The sequence below is a fragment of the Petromyzon marinus genome, chromosome 19, assembly GCF_048934315.1.
Source record: "Petromyzon marinus isolate PM22_M1 ecotype Great Lakes invasive population chromosome 19, UKy_Petmar_22M1.pri1.0, whole genome shotgun sequence".
Classification (NCBI taxonomy): domain Eukaryota; kingdom Metazoa; phylum Chordata; class Hyperoartia; order Petromyzontiformes; family Petromyzontidae; genus Petromyzon; species Petromyzon marinus.
The window spans coordinates 11,936,050-11,957,393 of record NC_133685.1 but is presented as its reverse complement, the minus strand read 5'-3'; the positions used below and the strand labels follow the sequence as shown (position 1 = coordinate 11,957,393).

At 43.2% G+C, this 21,344-nt stretch overlaps 1 protein-coding gene across 11 annotated transcripts in view; it reads right to left on the bottom strand.

Annotated features, from left to right (window-relative positions):
• LOC116943713 (catenin delta-2-like) overlaps positions 1-21,344 on the bottom strand; it is a 273,044-nt gene that overhangs the window by 74,360 nt on the left and 177,340 nt on the right. For all 11 annotated transcript variants that reach the window (XM_076067973.1, XM_032956809.2, XM_076067972.1 and 8 more), the window contains one exon: positions 178-310. In XM_076067973.1, the coding sequence (XP_075924088.1) occupies positions 178-310 (133 nt within the window). The remainder of the gene's footprint in view (positions 1-177; positions 311-21,344) is intronic.

Here is a 21,344-nt window from a genome sequence, read left to right as displayed (position 1 = left end):
AACAAAACAATACTGCACGAGCCAAAAAACAAATGCCACCCGGTACCGACTCAAAGAATGGAAACATTCCGATTCTACAAACTAAATAAAATTCCACTGCGACGGATCACACGCGTGGAAGGGGAGCGGGTGGGAGTGGGGGGGGGGGGGCAGGTGGAGTGCTGAGGAAGTGCGCACCTCTGTTTTGATGTTGGAGTCGCGGTAGCACAGGTGCTGTAGGTAGGCTGCCGCGTTGCCCTGGATCGATGGAAGGTTGTGCTGGAGCATCTGGATGACCTCCAGGAGGTCAGGGTCGCGCCAGCCCAGCTCTCTGCACGCACGCATGCACATTTTCACGACGTTAGTCTATCGTCGGCGTGTTAGTCTTATGCAGCCGACAGTTACTCATCCGTCATAGATGAGCTTTGCTCTGCAGAGGTGCCCGGGTGGTGAAGTGGGCAGAGCACCGAGCTGGCACTGCTGAATTCCCAGGTTTGAATGCTGCGATTAAACCCGGTTCTCAAGTTTAGTCAGTCAATGGCTTCAGCCATTTCTATCAGGAGTTAAATACCAATATTCTTGAAACAATAAAATGATAGAATTTTTTTTTATTATTTTATTGTTTCCCTTCTACGTGGTGACTTTACTGAAAGAACCAAGAATATGAATCCCTGCGGTCACGAAAGCTTTAAATCAAACTTTAAATACCAATGTTGAGGTCTCCGATGCTATGAGATGGCTGTTCCCTGACAAAGGTTAAAGACACTGTTCGCTACAGAGTTCCAAGTTTTATATTTTTCCCCACAACTTTGTTCATAATACATAATAATAAAAAATGTAGAGCCCTTTATGAATTCACTAAAATCAACGTTACATGGGCTCGCCCAAGGGGGTGTCCACGCTCAACCTCGTGCTGCTTCAGATCATCGCTCCCGATGATGCGGAAGACCATGCCTATTGCAGGAGGCCTGGCTCTGTATGGGCAATGGATCGCAACACCTGGATAAACATTTGCAATGGCCCATTTGATGGCTGGGTGATTACTACGACTGAACGAAGGCCTCCCAATGTTGCATTAGCTATCAGGGTTCTTAGATACTATTTCACCACACTGCTTAGTGCAGGCTGGTGAAGTGGGGGGGGGGGGGGTACACCCAGGATGAGTTCATGTTAGCCATGACCAGGAATTTAACTCAGGTCGCCAGATTCCTACAGAAGATCACCTACCACTATACCACGACCACCCCCCCCCCCCCAAAAAAAAAAACTGATGTATAAATAAATGTGGTGCTTATTCATGGCATGATGTTTCTTTATAATTTATGAAAGGTCAAATAATATTTTCCTTTTGTAAAAATGGTTTGATTGGCAGGGAGACGTCCAGGCAGACAGAAAGCAGCATAAAACATGAAAACAGTAACTCCCACACATCACATATTCATGCGTAAACACTCATGAACTCAGAGACAATACATCTATGCGTGTGTGCGCGCGTACACACACACACACAAAACGCAACCACTCATTCAAATGCAGTTGCTTAGAATTCATATATGCTTTCACAGATTAAAAAATATACTCGTTGTCTCCTTCGCTCTCTTTTACTTGCTCAGCGGGATCATGCATGCATACATAATCACACTAGCACTCAGGAGCACTTAATGTCACACAAACAACACAAGCACGCCAGGGCTCGCACATGCACAAGTGTGCGCACGCCTAAGCAGACACACACAACAAAGAAAAAATAAATCAGGTAACCTCGACACGTAGGCACGACACGACGCTAAAGCCAACAGCGGGCCCGAGCGAGGTGGTGCGGGGGGGAGAATCGTACTTGAAACGACTTTCAAACTCCGCTCCAGTGCAAAATAGCTTCCCCGCGGAATCAGCGGCAATTTCAACAGTTAACCGTTTGATGGATTCGGGCTGAATTACTTCAGCCGAATCGGTATTGCACACCACCCGTGTGCAGCGTGCTACGATGCAGCTGTCAATAGCAGATGAGCGATGCTTTTTTTGATTCATACGCTTAAAAAAAAATCATCATCTATTTTAGAAGCAACTGCTTGAGTGAATGGATACCCAGTTGTCTGTCTGGATGGTTGGCTCACTGGTCTGGCTTTTCGACTGGCTTATGAAAAGGCTGTGCATATAAATTGAAAGCCCAAGCCTAGCAATAGCCTATGAAATGGCACAGATGGTCCAATTAACTTAATCTGGTGGCAGCAGTGATTTTTAAGTCACAGGATCGCACACTGTTTATGTGACACGAAAAAAAGTTGACATTAAAATGTATATAATGGCTGCAGCTTTCCACCATCAGGTGTGACCGATGTTGATGCGTGCAAGGGGAGAGTAAAGTTTAACCATTCGGCAATAGGAGGTGCGCGCAAAGCACATGGACCATGACGACAGCAGTTGGAACGCACAGAAAGTGACGAGGTATTTACTGAACAAGCAAAATGACAATGGTAGGGTCACGAACATTTTTGTCACGAGGGTTTTAACTGGAAGAGTAAACTTGGAGAAAAGTACGTAGACTCAGCTGCTGCTGGCTTGAATCCGTTTATTGCATCTGTTCAGTGAGTTGCCTGACGATGGTGAGAAGAGGCTTGGAGGGGGCTCCTAGTTAGTCTCTTGACGAGAGACGGTGACAACTGCAACCAGTGTGCCTGAAATGATGGAAATCTTGTGCTATGGTGAATGCAGTCTAGAAATTCATTGCGAAGAGAAGAGCGTGGTATTTGAAAGTGGCCAAGTTGCTCTGGGGGTCAAGAACACAGTCGGCCGGCACGGCCGAGATCTGGGATTTGAATACAGGATTCAATTCGCCCCGTTGCCTAAACCAGACTCTGACCAACGACTGCACCAAAGCAAAGACTCGTCAAATTAATGATTAAATTGCATTCCTCACTTGATTTGCCTAAATCTCTCCTCTGATAATTAAAAACATTGGTTACACTGGCATGTCGCAATCTCAGGCACGGCGTATGGGGGTAAGAGTGACGCCTACACTAAAGGCGCCACTTTGATGATTGTTCACAAGTCCTGTGAAAAAAATCTTGCAACTGTTCTTTGACCCAGACAGAACACGACTCTGTGAGATTTGCAAATGGATTATGTATATCTCGACATGTTGCTGATAGCATAATTTGAATAGAACTGGGAGTAGGGACCATATACTGCACTGCAGGATAAAAGCACTTTTTTACATATACAAGGGACACAGTCTATATTAGGCTGGTCGAGGGAGATGGCAAAGGCCAACTTCTGATACAAGCACGCTTTCGATATAAGCACGGCGTGCGATGTATTGACATCGCGGGCACCACGTGTATGTGGGTGCAGTAGCGGCCCTAGAGGGGCTCTGTGAGCACTGACTGTCAGTGCTGGATGGCACCACGCTCTCCGTGCAGTGCCGACCCCTACAGGATGGGGTGTCAGGGTGCCGGCCACAGGAATGGGGTTACAATAGGCCATGGCACTCTGGTTGACCCCGAAGGACACGTGACCGGTAAAGTCTACACAGGGGCCCCAGGTGGGGGCTATGGGTGGTCACGTGTCAGGGTCGAGATCTTGCTCGAGGATTCTAGAAGGTGGTCGTGGCTAAGGGCGGAGCCAACCACGCCAAGGAGGATATAAGCCGGGTCCCTGAAAGGGACCGGCTGCTGTTGTTCATCCTGAAGAATCTACGTTCTGTGTTCTACAAGAGTCACCAACACGTGGACGTGGACCCCAGCTGAGGTTCTATCCGTTGTAGCTACTCCCAGTGTTATCAGTGTAGTTAGCCTGGTGGTCCACCACCATAAATTGTTATCTGGTGAAGGGGCAGTTACCCCTTTGTGTTGGTATCAAGTGCAGTCTGCGACTCCGTTAAACTCACTACATTTGTATTAATTAACTGATATAAACACCTATGTGGGGAATACAACTGTTGGAATGGGCTTTCATAGCACATACATTATTCATGTGAAATAAATCACTTTATAGTGCAAGTCTACTGGAAGCTCACAAAAATGTACGGACATTGTCCAGCTTGTAATGTTAATAATCTCCCAAGGGACAGCTTTAATATGTGAGTGTTCAAGAAGCTTACTAAGTGGACCAGTTTTGCAAGCTTATTACACACCAAGCATTGACCAGAACAATCGGATAAAAGACCACCGCATATTTTGGAATTTCCAATTATTCCATACGGTAATGGGGCCAGACAGAGATGGAGCAAATCCAAAAACTACACATAAAAGATGTTTCAGAAGTGATTCATCCACCTTAACCCATTCACCCACAATCTGCTAAATAGAGTACAGAATATCCAATTAAGTCCTGACAAGGCGACATTGCATTTGTTTTTTTTCTATCGCTGTTACATGAGCACTTGAGTACGGCACGTTCTATTCGGTATTGATAGAAAGAAAGAAAATACTTGAGCGATCAATGTCCTCCTTTAGCCAGCAATTTAAATGGCTCCCGTTAGCCGTGCCAGAAAAGCAATTAACCCTCTGCCTCTTTCTTGTCTGCCCTGTACTTTCAGAGCTGGGCATGACTGTAAAGCATGCACGGCAGTCAAACCCGATCTCATCAAACCTCCGAGGCAAAGGAGGGATGTCCTAATAAAAGCATGAATTGCTTGACCATCACGGTAAAGCCTGGCACGCACATTTAGGGGCACCATATGTGCTCAGTAGGGGGGAAAGATTAAACTCCACCACGCAATCCACAGAAAATGTGATCGATCGTTACAATTCAGAGTTGCGATTTTAAGAAATACTTTTTTTCAAGAGTGGTGAACGTAAGAGCCACCTATCAGCTACAGGGGTCGTGCAAAACCAGTTAAATACAACACTTATAATGTACTAGCTGTACAACCCGGCTTCGCCCAGGACTTGGATTCACCACGCCCGCCGCCTTTGTCTCCCCAGTGGCGATGTTCACACAGCAGAGCAGTTACTCGTTTGATGCTGAGTTGACCTAGGGGAGGCCCAAGACCGGTTCAAATAATCATCACCGGTGTTGGCTGTGAGCGGGAATCGAACTCGGGTCGCCGGGTTCGTAGCGCGGCGCGCTAACCACTACACGCACACTCACACGCACACAGATACACACGCACAGACAGCGCGCTAACCACTACACATGACAGATTTGACGTCACAGCTCACTTGCCGTGCAAAACAAATAAAGGCATTATTGAGCTCCCCCCCCAATAAAAAAAGTCTATTTTTATAATTTTTGCATGGTGTAAAGTCTGGAAAGTACCCACATGGCAAATTTCAAGTTTGTTGCATGTCAGGAAGTGTGCTAAACATTTTGAACAGACACACATTCACAACTTTGCCTTTTATATATATGGAGATAGTAATGTACAACCCTTTTATCGATCAGCTGCTGGATGAAAGGCCTCCCCTTGATGTGTCAGTCGTAGGGGTTTTTTGGCCATACTTCACCATCTTGGTTAGTGGCGAATTGGTGTAGGGGGCAGGGGGTTTCAGGATCGGTTCAGATATGACTTGCCACTGATGTTAGCTGCGGTCGGCAATTGAACAAATCGCTGGGTTCACAGAATAGTGCACTAACCACTGCGCCACCCCTCCTATATATTGATAAACATAAATTGTTACACATGTGATTTAACACGGATCGTGCGCGAGTTTATAAATCAATATTGATCAATGAACAGATGCATTTACACGACTAGTGCTCATTAAGGCCACTCTCCCCATTGAATATAGTTCACGTAAAATTTCAACATTGTAAGGGGTATAGTGTTGTTCATTTGAATGTTGATGAAGGTGTGCCCAGGTCCAGTACAGACATCACTCGCCACTGATGTTAGCCACGACTGTGAATCGAATACAGGTCATTGAGTTCAGAGATCAGTGCTCTCACCGATGCACCAAAGGCTCAACCCATATTTTGGGAAGAAGTCACCATTTAGGCTGATCAGGGAGAACCCTGCAAGGGTTACACAATTCTCAGTGCCGGACGAGCATTGTGACTTTGCCGATTGTTTGAGTCACATTCAAATTAGCATCAGCAGCCATACCTTGTGAGAAAAACTGAGAAAAAATGCAAATAAATGAAACCCCTGGACAGGTTTCGTTTGTCATGTAGATGAAGCCAGCCTTGCGTGCGTGCACTGCCAAGCGCTTAAATGATGGGCAGGAGCAGCGCGCGACCGCAATTTCCCCATTTTTGTTGATGTTTTATTGTAAATTTACCTGCCGTAGCTGGATTCATGCTGGAATCCAGGCCACAAATTAGACAACCTCCTGCACAAAGGTCCAATTGGGGCGCAATTCTTTTTCCCACAGCTGAAGATGGGCCAGGAGCCACTGGGAGTCTCTCCGCAAAAAAATGGCAAGGGCCCAACACACACTCTTCAACCTCCCAACACACACATCCACCTCTGGAAGTTAACCCTCTCTCCCTGCTGTTACTTCTTGTAGCTGCTGGACATCAGCAAGACCCCACGATGATATGGGCCTGTATGAAAGTCCTGTGATTGAGAAGGTGCCTCGCAAACGAGAGGGCATGAGTTTGAATACAAATAAGTATCTTGAGCTTTCACAAGTACTCGTGTGCAAAACTGCTGTTAATTTAAAACAAAATTGGGAATTGTCAACTATATTTGAAATATGAACTCGCAGTCTTTCTGAACTGCAGAGAACCGCATCATCTGACATCAAAGCTGGCTTCTGATAAAGCCAGAATATAATTTTCAGCCCTATCTTGGTGTAGCAACTTCTCATTTTCTCTCCATCTTGCACAGAAGCTGCTTAAGCTGGTGGTAGCTTTTTTTTTTCACCACAGCGTTATTGTAAAGTCACTCTTGCGCACACTACACATCGATCACAATCGAGTTGGTTACGGGTCACACTGCAGAAAGTGATATTCAACCTGACTAATCAGTGTTGAATCGTTAGAGCAGGTGAGCTGATGCTTGCTTCCGTATAGCTTGGTGGCCCTTAAACTGCACTGCAGGGGCTGGTGCGAGGTGCATTTTGATTAATCTCAGTGCTGACACTGGCTGCTTACCAAGCTGTTGTAACAGATAACCTCCATGTAACAAAAGGTTAAATGTTGGCAACTGGATTTGTTTTTGTATTGGGAGAACGTGGAAAGACATCTACATTTCATAACTTTAACCATCTGATCAGCCACAAAAGCTACTTCAAATTAATAATAACAATCATTTCAAAGCCTTATTGAGTTTAAGATGTCCCGGTCATTTTAAAGGAATGCTTTTTCACGCGAGAGATAAAACAGTGGTCATAGAAAACAGTCGGCATGCGAGGGGATAATACTCAAAGGTCCGCACAAATGTATTCATAATATACTTACTGTATCAACATCTCCTGGTCACCTCACAGCCAAGCATGCTTGGGGGGTTTCACACATTTATGTGATCCGCAAACAAGTGGCCTCTTGATTTCCCACTTGAATCCAGACGCGTGTTACCACACCCATCGTATATATGGTCAAATATATGCTTTAAGGGTGGAACTGTGGCACAGAGGTCAGTGCACTGTTCCATAAACCCGGTTATCGGAGTCAGATTTCTGGCTATCACTGTAAATAAAGCTATATCTGAAGCGGTCCTCCACCTGTCACAATTCTGTACTGACCAGCGTCGTAAGTTATGGTCAAACAAACCCCATGGCTGAAACATGTGGGGAGGTCTTCGTGCAAAAGTGAATTGAAAAAAGGGGTAAATTATGAATTTTTATTCATAATTTACCCCTTTTTTTATTCATAATTTACGCTTCAAAGCACGGGTCTGCAATCTTATGGGACGAGCGCACAAAGATTCCCATTCACATCAAGGTTACCGCCGCCGTAATGGGTTAGCGTGACTATTTTTAGCACGTCTCTCTTAAACTATTGACTGAACGTATATTAATATTCCAGAAAAGGCATGTGCACACATCGCCATGCAAATTTTCGTTTTTTTTTCCCATGTGGGCCATGCAGATCAACTTCAGTGTGCAAGTTCTTCATTTTAAACACTGGCAAATGTGGATTTTACAGAATGAAGGGTTGATTTAAGAAAAGATGAACAAGAAAATGGGTGATGTGGGAGAGCCAATTACCCAACTCAATCAATATGGCATCTTCAGCAAAAGACTTAGCCGTGGTACGTTGATCAACACTGGGCATTCAAATGATGTGAAAAACCATGCAGGTAAGAATGGCGATACGCCTCTGCTGAACACTGAAGAGACACGGTCATTTAAAAATCACTCGTCCATTTTTACGTAAAGTATCAGTGCTTTTATACCACAACTAGCGACATATTGCAGGAAATCCACACAAGTACAGGCATAAAGATACTCTTTGGACAAGTTAGCAAGCACCTATTTAGGCCACAATGTCTCACAGGATGGTGTGGTGTGTGGTTAGTACCATGCCTGGTAGCATTCATCTTCCCAATACTAATATTGACACTATAGTAGATGATACTTATTTAAGGCTGAGCTGACCTAAAGGAGGCCAGACAGGTTTACACACTACTTGCAACTGATGTTTACTGTGACTGTGAGGTCAACTTGGGAGATAATGTTGATAACATGGTGTACTAATCACCGCACCATATGCTAGCACCTATAAAAATGCCTCCCCTACACACAAATATCCCCCTTATAGCTTTAACAGAATGTTGGGGAAAGTGCTATTAGCGAGCACCTATGAAGGCCGCCCTGGCACATGAGGGGGTGGGTGGCCAGCACCACATCCGGCCGTCCTTGTCTATCAAGTGGCAATGTTTATACACCACAACCAGGTACTCATTTGAGACTGAGGCGACCTAGGGGAGGCCCAGGACCAGTTGAAATATTTGTCACTGGTGTTGGCTGTGAACGAGAATCGAACACGGGTCACTGGGTTCCTAGCGCAGAGCGCTAACATAGACTCACGTAAACACATCAGGCATACGGAATACTTGTGGAAAACTTAGAGAGTTCCACTTTCTCAAACAACATCAAAGCAAAGGGTCACATATGTAAACTACACATATAAAACTACATTTATAAGAATCCATTACAATTATCAATGCTGGTGGCGAAAAATGCATTAGATACTAATTTTCGGTTGACTTGACAGAGTAGGTGTGAAGTCCAGGCCAGATTCATATTCTAATTTCCTCTATAATTGTGCATGGCTAAAAACCAAAGCCCAGTCACTACGGTTATAGCTCAGTGAGCTAACCGCTTTGCTGTTGCTCCCCCTCCATGCTAACACAGCAGAATTAGAGTGAATTTGATTTTGTTTTCCTGTTTCAGAAAATGTTGCATATCGGCTTTCTTTGTTCAATGCCACCGTTCCTTAATGGATAAGAAAGCACTCGTACCATGCAACAAATGTAATTAGTTCCATGAACTTCCAAAAAAAGCCGCAGAAAACCCAACTATGTGCACACACACTCATGACATTCTGGTATGGCTCAATTACAACATTACAACAGGTTTTTCCTAGAATTTCAATGGCTTATCGGAGATACAATTGAAAACCCAACCAAAGGACCCTTAATGATGGTGTCAATGATTAATGTATTGTCGTATTACTGGTCACCATTTAATGACAGCCCCTTGTGTTTAACACAAGTATGCCGAGGAAAATAACAAACCAGTGGCTACGTGCACATCCTTCAAGTCCATGATGTATAAAGTCACCTTCAGATTACAGTCACTGTGGAGTAACTGATATCAGACAAACATTGGCATGTTGTAGGGGGTGATCCATTCATAGATACCTCACTTAACTATAATGATCCTTATATTCTTGGTTCTTTCGGTAAAGTCACGTAGAAGGGAAAAACAATAAAATAATAAAAATATAAAACAATACAATTTTCACGACGTTTCGACTGCAACACAATCATCTTACTTTCTTCTCAACTCTCTATCCAACATAGACTGCCTATGTTAGACAAAGTGTATCAGGAGAGTGTGAAAATATGTATTCAGTGCTTTGATATTGGTGGAAGACGTGCACAGGCTTTGAAATAAAATATATTTTCTCTTTAATTTCTCACTATTAGTCATATATAGATGGATCGCCCCTGTACGCTGCCAATACCGTAAACCCTGGACATGCTTGCAAATGAAATTTTCCACCTTAAAGGATTATCCAGGATTGTTTTTGGTTTGTTCATAAATTAGATATATTTTTAAAATCATCTGTTTCTCAGTGTTACAGGCATATGTTGTGATTCCAAGTTAGCTGATGGCTATGCTTTAACATTTTTTTTCTTTTATATTAAGAAACCCTCGTCAGCATGTCATTGTGCACCATGCTGCTCTTTGATCTACTGATGTATAATTCATACCATTTTTTCTTAGCTGCAGTGAACATAACATTACATCGCACTGAATTTTCTGCGGATGCACCGCACGTTTCCCTGCCATACACCAACACAAGGTGCAATATTGGACTCTGGATAAATAAGGGCAAAGCAAAATTAATGTTAACCACTTGACTAGAACAAACTGAGGATATCTGTTGGAGGGAAACAAATGAAAAATACCTCAAGGTATAGATGCCTAGGGCAGGTATCGAAGGCAGACCCGGAGTAAATTGACGAGATGGAGAGACTGACAAAGGCAAGTCGCAAAGCTATGGAAAAGTGAACTCAATAACAAAAAGCAACATATAAATGTGTCAAGAGATTAAAGTTGTTTTATGATTTCAATCGCCTGCTATGATATGGATCAAAACGTATACGTTGACAATTAGTTTTTTTTTTAACCAAAGCTGAAAAGTGTGCAAAGAACCATGGAGAGGTGCACGCTTAGAATTACAATGAGAGATGGAAAGCGAAATGCACATAGAAGAGAGAACATGCGCAAGCGAGACACAGATTTTTGACTTTCAAGTCACTAGGAGGGATGACGACCAGTGGTCAAGGCTAATGATGGAGCATCAGCAAAAGAAGACAACATGCCAGAGTGGACGGACACCTTGGATATGGAGCAATTAAATACGGCCATGGAGCTTGATAGATTTTTGTATCGGATGACCGATTGGGACTGGGGAAACCCTCATCAAGCAGAGGAGAGATCACGGCTACTGATTATGATGGTGACACAGATGTTTGTTACTTTAAACAGAATTCTGTACATTTGTATAGCTTATTCTCTAAAAATTTCAATGAGCAAAAACAGTCCGAATAAACCACCAATGAATCTTTCAAAAGACACGTGATGCGTAAAGCGTGAACTCAAGTATATTTTTTTCTGGAGTCATTCTAATTACCCGCCGCCACTTTCCTTCCAGTCGAACTCGATTGCTAGCCACTTTCCGGACATTTTCCACACAGAAGCTCATGTGTCGGCGACGAAAGAAAGCCACTCAATCTGTGAATGAGCTGTGCGATCGTTGGACGCTGTAAGTCATTCCAGAATCGCATGTGCACGCTCGCAAACTGCCCACGGGAGATCGCAGCTCCTAGTAAATTGCCTGCAAGCGCGGTTCTCATTTTCACCTTTCTTTGAGCGAAACGTAACGGCAGATACAGAAGTGCAGCGCTCAACGATGCGAATTTAAATCAATTGCCATGTTTCTGGGTGAGTGTGTGGAGGACTGGGGGAGGGGGGAATGGGTGGCAGGGATGTGAGGGTGGTGGCAGAGGGAGTGTAAGACGGTGGTTGTCAGTGCCTCTAATTGTGCATGGGCTGGCTGCGCTAAAGGGAATGCAAGCAACGAGTTAACTGTGGGCTAACACTCACACGTGTACACACTCTCAAGATCAACACATGTTTGTGCTCGTAATCACACGCCGCCGCTTGCAAGCTTGTCCATGCGATTGCTCTTACCGACAAACACACAACACGCGTGCGTGTACTTGGGCTAACAACCCAGTCCCTTGACTTGCAGTTTGAACACAAAGTTAATAACACACAGTGCACATACGGGCAGTTACAGAAGCCTGAAGGACAATTTTGACAATTGCCCATAATTAGTAGGTATGTTTTAGTTAGGAGTTGTTACCAAGTCCATGTCAGTCAAACTACCAATAAGCCAATACAAAACATTAGCATTCAGTATGCAATGTAACAGTCCATAGGATATTGGTAAAGGAGAATTTTAAATGTAAAAATTGCATGTCAGTGTGTCCTATCTCAGAATACTAAAAGTTTAGCAACTAACATTCTGGATTATTATTGTTTTGGCACCAAACAGAACATCAGATCCAGCATCTCTGCTGGGATTCACCATATTAATAATTACAATGACTGCCTAAAGGGGCATTACAGCCCGTGGCAGTATCGATATAAATGGCCTGCTCTGGGCACTTTGTAGAATTGAATCTAAATCAAAAATGGATTTTAAAAAATGCGTTTTGTTTGCTTGTTTATTTATTTAGTTCCTCCCGACAGCTTGAAGGCACGGCCACACACTCATTCATCCTGTCTAACCCTAATTGCTTTTGTTCACACCGCAATCAGCCTTTGACGCAATCTGGTGCCCATTTCCAGTGCGTTACCATTCGGGGTGTGGAAATTAAAGGAACAAATGTTAATGTCATTGTAATCATCTTGCAAAATGCGTTTTCCCTGCAGGTGGTAGTTTTGTATAAATACAAAATACATATATAGGCGGGTTTGCATTTGCATAAAACAATTAAGTCCTGAATTCAAGTTAAAGATGCCCTTTTTAAATGGCTACGCATAATCGTGCATCCATGAATAGTTTAAGTTTCACGCTAACACGGCTTACACAGTATTACTGTGATTGTACTTAGAACATCGCAGGCATAAGAACCATGTCAAGATGTTCAATAACCGTAAGCAGAGGCTTAGCTCCGCTAAAAAGAATAATAATAATAATCATCAATGTCAAGCAAATAAAACTCAGGGAACCCCGACTCAAGGAACCATAATGAACAGGAATGGCTGGTTACATAACCGTATCATTATACAAATAAACATTATTTCAGCCATTTATCAATCCACTGCCGTGTTCGTTATGGGGGATTTTTCAGTGTGGGTTGGTGAGTGCTAAGCAGAGTCCCAGAACCAGTTCGGATGACTCACCAATTCCGGGAAACAAACTCAAGTCACTGGGTTCACAGTGCAGTGGGTTATTCCCACAGTCAGGGGATAACCCACTTCACTCACCATTAAGAAGTAGGCATAACGCATCTTACAGTGATACTTTCAGAAATTTAATCAAGCATTTTCATCAACTACTATCCGTGTAAACTATTATTTATTTTGATAAGAATGTGTTCATATCGACACCCGTTTAAACCGAATTGATCCTAAGCTATATATACTAATAGATACTGCGAATCTACGGAAAGAGACCTGTAAATGAAGAACAACGTTGGGCCAAACTGGAATTAGTTGAGGAGTTGAACAAATGTAATTTCACGCCAAGTGATACGACGTGCTCTGAAGTAGGATCAATTTGCGTCGGTGCCTCCCGACACTGGAAACAGGTGTTCGGCACAAGTGATTGACAGACTCGCCAGCTCTCACAGCTCAAGAAAACAAGGAACGGGCCCCACCAAATGTTCATGTCTACAGGGTAAAGGTTCGCTACTAAAAAAAAAACATACAATAACTCTGAATCAAACAAAAAACAACGATGGAATTAGAACTACAATGTTGCAAAATAAACCCAGACAATTGCAATATATTCAATGTCAACAGAGACTAAATGAAACTAACGAACACAAAAGTCAATTAATGATGTTTTAGATTAAATGGATGATGGCCATTTCCAAATATAAATCAACTGGTACGGTTCAAGAACAGGTAATAAGCCCAGTTCTGAAACAGAAGTCCATTTGAATCATTTGGCGGGACCCCGGGGTCCCGCAAAAATCAGATCAATAATTATTATTTTTCAATCCACCCACTTGTCATCCCGACAGCAACGCGCCGCCCGCCCAGACTCGCGCCAGCAGCAGCAGCAGGCGGCGATCAACACGATGGGCGCCACCCCACCGGCCAAACGCAAGCCCTGGGGGGCGTCCGCCGCGGTCGCGCGTGGCGACGACGAGGCCCTCCGGTCAGCCGTCGATCCTCAGCTTCTTTGCCAAGGCGAGCCCGCCCCCGCAGTGAATTTAACGTGTTTATGTCATTTTTCAACTTTTTACGAAACTTAGTGCCCCGAGTAGCTCTCGACGAGGCCAATCGATTGACACTAGTTTTGTTGTCGGTAAGGCAAGACTCGTGTCGCTACGCGGTTTTTCCCACCCCGGGGCAGTGATGGGACCCCGGGGTCCCGCCAATTGCTTCATTTGTCCAGAGCCTTGATTCCATCTGCAGCTGAACGATTATATTTATCAGTGCCAATGTCCTTTGCCTTCCATTCACTCTTGTCCTCAACATGACCTCAACCTCCATGCATGTCCAGGCAACATTCACCGCCTCTCCGTCGCTTTGTTTTTAAATCACGAGTCACCAATCACTCCCCTGTCTCTCTCTCTCTCTGCCCGCTCTCCTGGCGTGTGATACTCGCCTGGCCTCTTGACGCCCACAAAGTGTAACCCGCGTGTGTAGAGAGGAGAGTGTGTCACGTCTTGGTGTGCCACGCCAGGCTAAGGTGCAGTGTCGGGTGGGCATCGTCACCCTACCTACCGTAGAAAAGAACCATGTTTCTCCTCCTCACTCATGCGTTGGGCCGAGAAGACAAGACGACAAATCTTCCTCCGAAAAAAAAAACCGTACGGTCAAATAAATAAACAAATTGAAAGAAAAAAAAATCACTGCGTCCAAAACATGCAAGAAAAATATTCCTTCGCCTGCAACACAAAACACTGCCCTTAAACTTCGACGTTGGAATAGAAGAAAGAAAGAAAAAAGGAATAGTTACGAATGTATTATTTGTAAAGTCTTTAACACAGATAGGGTTTCCGTTCTATTCTTTTGTACCGAAGACTTGCTAAAAAAATCTTCTGCACGCATTACTACGCACGACGCAAGATCTCGGCGTGCCCCTTGCTAAAAGACGTGGCTTGGCTTTGGCGCAACGACGGAGGAGGAGGAGGAGGGAGTCCCGCGTGAGGTGCAGGTCCGCGAGGAAGCCGCATGCCTGTTCCCAGGCTGGGCCCGCATTGGGAAGCGAGCTGCGCTGCGTAAAAATAAAAAATAAAGGCCGCCCCTCCCCTGACCTACTTTTACCCCTGTGCGCCAATAACAGACGGGCAGGCGACTCTGGAAGGCTTACGGGGGGTGGGTGGGTGGGTGGAGTGTGTTGTGTGTGTGTGTGGCATTGTGGTTCGTGCATTGCTCTGAGATGCCCGAGTGAAAGAGAGTTTTGATTCCTGGTCAAACAGAGCAGTGGGAATTATCTGAACCTGGCCTAATCCTCATCCCCTCGGTCAATTTAAAACTGAGTGGCCAGTACGATGTGTCAACATCAACACGGAGCGGATGACGGTAGCCCAAGCTTGATTCTGGCACCAGTTACTCGATGTTTATTGTTCTGACCTTAATAGGCATTCCCTAACATTTTCTCCAATAGTTTATATATACATATTTAAATGATAATGGTTGCACTTTGTGAGGGGCGTGGGCGTTGCAGTTTGGATTTGAAGGTACTTGCACATGTCAGTACGTATTGGCGGAGTGTGTTTATACGGATTATGGGTGGGTAAACATGTCAAATGGTGAGTAAGTAATTTTAAACGTGCGTTGTGTGGGTGATTATACGCATCAGCGTCAATCCAATGATTATATCCGTGCGTGCAGGTGTACACGCGTTTACATCTGCAGCTAAGTGACATCGAGCGCTTGCACGCGTGTACGCCGACGATGCGCACGCATGGGTTGTGCGGACGTGTGTCCGTGCGCGTGCACGTGCACACCAGGGTATGAAGGTGCGCGCGCTTGCCAACTTGAAATGTGCAGAAAAAAATAGGATGCGACCGCATCCACGCACACGTCAGCGCACAAGGGCATATTTCTGGCGACGTGCATCATTTTTGGCACGTTCACGTCTGTGAACACCCTCGCTTGAATGTCAGTGAGCAATGGCTTGTACACAGGGCACGTGCCAGGTTTAGATTGTACGGAAAGACCCCATGGAGTGGCACAGGGTGACAAAGGCTGAGAATCGATTGCTGTTTTATCGGCTGAAGCACACAGGTCTATGACAAGAGAACCACCGATAAGATTCATTTTATATTTCATTTTTTCTGTCTCATTGTTTTCCTGCAATTGCATCAAATGACAACGCGTACGTGCGTTGAGCGCACATTTGTGAATGTTTGTAACGCGTTTTTTTCCCCCCCAATGTGAACGTGTCATGGAAGAATGGCTCCCTGTTTGCTCGGGCGAGCATTATCTTAGTATCCGCACAGACGTTTACTTGCATGTGTAAGTGAATATACATATGTATGCACATGCGACCACAGAAATGACAGCACACATTTGTTGTGGTAAGTATGCACGCCCATAAATAAACGTGGAGGTAACCAGGTGGATCAGCCGTCACTGCACACAGCCGGCATCGCTGAGATCCTGAGTCTGAATCTGAGTTTCCACTGCCCGTTATTAAACTGGATTCTCAAGAATGACATTCCCATGGTCTCAGCCTGGTCAACAATAATTGCACAAAAAAATCCACCAAATAACCATTTACTCATAGTTTTTTTTCGGTAAAGTCACGTATGTAGAAATACAATAAAATTGCATGTGTAAAATACAATAAAATTATATTTTATTGTATTTCTACATACGTGACTTTACCGAAAAAAACCAATGAGTAATTTTATGCAGTCACGAAAGCTTTAATTCTTTATTAAATAACCATTTAGTTTTTCACAGAAATGTGACGAAAATGACAGCTTTAAAAATAAAAACACGTTTGATTGTCATGTGACTCACGCATCCAAGAGCAGAGCGTGTGCGAAAGTGTCTGCCATTGTGTAAATATGTAGGATCTTTCAGTTGTGTGAAAACTTGTGCAGACATTCTCAGACACATGGGGTCATAACATTCCCCCGGATTTCTGAGTGGATTCACTGTCGCGTGAAATAATACTGGGAATCAGCAACATACAAAAAAACCCATGACACACACACATATATATGCCCACTAAACAATCACATAATGGTGAGTTAATGCCAAAACAACAAAATATATATTTTTTATCAGAGGAAAAATGTAATGCACCTTTCTATACTCAGCACACCAGTTTTAACTATCAAACGTGGTACATATTCTTGGTTCTTTCGGTAAAGTCATGTAGAAGGTAAATAATAAAATAATAAAAATATAAAACAATAAAATTCTCACGACGTTTTGACTGCAACACAAGCAATCATCATCAGGTGCGAAAACCACAGCAAGAAATTTTGAAAAAAGTGGCGGTTTTTTTTTACGTTAGCACCACGGAGAGCGATTTGGCAGTTATTCAGATGGAGGAGTCCATCTATGTTCGGAAAAGAGGAGGGGGGAGAGACGAACATAGATGGACTCGTCCATCTGAATAACTGCCAAATCGCTCTCCGTGGTGCAAACGTTAAAAAAAAACTCGCCACTTTTTTCAAATTTTCTTGCTGTGGTTTTCACACCTGATGATGATTGCTTGTGTTGCAGTCGAAACGTCGTGAGAATTTTATTGTTTTATATTTTTATTATTTTATTGTTTCCCTTCTACGTGACTTCACCGAAAGAACCAAGAATATGAATCCCTGCAGTCACGAAAGCTTTAAAGCAAAATTTTTATGTGGTGTGAAGAGAAACATGTCCAAACCTATAAGTCCAAGCAGAAACAAAAGAGATAAAATGAATAAAAAGAATAGCGTGTCCTTCTAGCCAGAGGTCAGAACACATACAGAACATATAAAATGTATTGAGTCCATTGCAACGCAAACAACAGCTCATGTAGAGTCAAACCATGCAATAGCCACAGCATTGCATAGGTCTTGGATAGTTAGGGCATCTAAACCATGTGATCATCATTAAGTGCCAAATCAATACCTGCAACTTCATGGCAACTTCAAAATACATTTCACTTTATATGGATTCCAAAATAATCACAAAAACGGACACGAATGTTTTATTTCCAGGATTATAAAACGCACGTATACTAAACGTACAACCGCCGTATGCCCCCACTTGCATCCCAGTGATTGAAATAAGAGTTCACAAGAAAAATACCCTCCCGTCGCTGCCAAAAATGTTCTAAATCTTGCCTCCTGAGTCTCACCATAAAATCTCTGCAAGCCAAGCCCTCTTGTCGTGACCTTCGTAAAAAGCCAAACTTGCTACAGTATCTACGAGACGTGAGATAACGAAAAAAATAGTATGTGTACACAGTACGCGTTTATTTTTTTCATCTCTGAAAAATCTTATTTATTGGATAAAGTATTGGGTCTGACTCCATTTGTGTAAGCCACAGCGCAATCACCAGCGCTGGTGCTCTCATATGCGGCTCTCGCCATCAGCATGCCACAAGGCTGCTCAGTTCTGTTCCCAAAGCCATTTATCACATGATACAAAAGCGGATAAGGCCATGCCTCAGAGTTTTTACAAAATTTTACTGCATTTGGCATTCGGCTTAGGCTAAGTGCAGTGGCTAGCTCATTTAACACAACCCACCAACCCCATTGAATAAAAAAATGCCAATTTTGGAAATCTAGCACTCAAAAAATTATAAAAAAAATTCAAGATCTATCGAAAATTAGCAGATTGCCTACTTTAGCCGTACATTTGGTGATATCGTGTGCGTGGGGGCTCCGTGTTTCTCCAGCCCATTGGTTCTGTCCCTGGCCATGAAATTACATCATTCTGTACCATGACTCTATACTCTAGTATTTTTGAAAAAGCATAGTGTATATGTTGGAGGCATTTTTGTTGAGAATCTGCATCTGAGACAGTCACACAGCTCCCATTCATGGCCAAACCAGACCTATCACTACAGCAAGGGGGAAAAACATAATTGTATTTGTATTTACTTTTCTGACTAAAAAGTCTACGTTTTATTTTTGTTTTACAAATGGCTGGTCTAACGACAGGCCATTAATCGACAATGTTTTTAGAAACCATGCCATTCTGGTCAGCAATCTTGTTCTTTAGATTAATGGATCTTCCCTACATAAAGATATTTTATAAAACAAGACATACGGCCTTCGTGTAAACACGCTCCATGCAGCTTAATGGATCTTCCCTGTATAAAGATTTTCAAATTAAATATTAAATAAATAACTCTGGACGAAGCTCCTTTATAATGTCCCCAAGGGAATCGAATGCTGATTTAGATAAGTTTGATCGGCCTTACCACTCAGAAGCCTCTGTGCGTGGATGAGCGGACGAGCATGCACGTGCGTGCATCCCTCCACTAGGTTTACGAAGCCGACAAAAACATCAGTAACTGATGCAGTGGTGAGTATCGACATCAGTGCTGGGGATACAAGGTGGCTCGGCATGGTGCCGGCCCAATGCACCCGCCCCCCCCTCCACCTCCCCTTCCCCCTGTTACCATATAGAACATGTCGCCACAGTCTCTAACGTTGAACAGAGGATGTTGGTCATTGTTCCATTCTGGGTTTGTGTCCTTGCGAGTGAATATGTCTAGGCATGTGTGTGCGTGCAAAATGCACGAGCAATTCTGGAAAAATAATGGCATTTAGGTGCATATCAACGCACCCCTCCCACCCTCCATCCTGGCTTGTTCCAGGGCTCAAAGTGGTTGCTACATAACCTGCATGCACAATCACTTTGAGATCAGAAAGGAATGCTGGTTCAGGAACACCCCACTAACAAAGCGACGTGACAATACTCTTGCTTTCAGATAATTTCTGTTTGTAATGAACAAGTGTGAAGTGTAGTACATCGATTCTGAATGCTATACCACCAACATATCTTGGAAAAGAGTGTTACTGATACTGGAAGCTTTACGTTGGCTTAGATTTCGTCTGAAGTACAAAACAATATTTATTATATTCTTAGTTCTTTCGGTAAAGTCACTTTGAAGGGAAACAACAAAATAATAAAATATATATAAAACAACAAAACAATTTTTATTGTTTTATATATATTTTCATATATATTTTATTATTTTGTTGTTTCCCTTCAACGTGACTTTACCGAAAGAACTAAGAATATGAATTACTGCAGTCACGAAAGCTTTAAATCAAAATTGAATATTTATTATTTTAAAGAATAATGTAAGATATTGCAATTATCTTCGAGGATGCTCTTGGCATAGCTCTGAATTGTATAATATTAAGAAGCAACATCAACATTGGGCAAATGATACAATTATGATTATGTGGCAAAGCCTACGTTCAATACAGGTTAAGTGGTGGAAGAAAGGTCAATCTCAATACTACATTTTATCCATATTGTCCAAGAGCAAATACAAATTCTAAAAGCAAAAAATACAGTGTGTGGCACTATTGGCAAGACAGCTGTCTCTGGCCTCTCCGCTGACAAAGCCTTGTAAATGTAGGTAATTTTCCAGACACGTCTGGCTGTGACACAACACATGGGGTGCCAACAACAATGCCACGGGACCTTTGCGAATCTGCGAGCTTGCAGAAGGACAATCGCACTGACAACAACTTGCTTGTTGGATAATGCTCCCTCAACTTGTCAACACATTGGTCCGAGACAAGGACTGGAGCCTGGTCGCAGTGTGCGGTGAGCAATGGATTTGGCAGGGAATGGAATGGGCCTTCAGGCCACTAAACAAAAGCCTCATTTAGCAATGGTGAAAGTAGTATGTCTGCATAATATACAGCAAACGATCTTGCCTGCACCGTGATGCCACTTGTGCGATTAACTTTGCCAGTCTCGCGCAGTCGCATTACTCCGCGTTTAGCCGTAAGAGTCATCCGTAGCATTTTCTTAATTAGAAAACGTGTCTGTCTCCACGTATAACGATAATAGCTCTAACAACCTAAAATGTCCTTGTGGGTGCAATAAGTCATTTTAATAGCACATGAAATTTGCCTCATTATGTCATTTTAACGCAGTAAATTTTGGCATTTCTGCCTCTAACTACGTGTTACAAACATTTCGGTCCGATGCTGGTGAGCAAACCATGCTTTGAAATTATCCATTTAAAAAATTCACCTCAACTCTCTCAAAGTCACACTACCTTGCCCATTTGTACATTTTAACAAATGGAACGTGGGAGAAAAAAACAAGCTTAAAATGTAGTGCAAAGAAATAATTACGTAAATTAATGACGTTTAAAAAAAAATGAAATACTGTCACTTTTTTTTTAACACAACATTAGTGACATAAGCTGGGAATGTTTGGTCCATTGAGGGAGTCATAAAAATTTACATTTAGATATTTATGTAAATTCAACTTAACCAACGTCTAAACTCAAAATGCTGAAACTATATTGCACTCAACACGATACACACATCATGTTTAACAGGCATCTAGCCACGATTG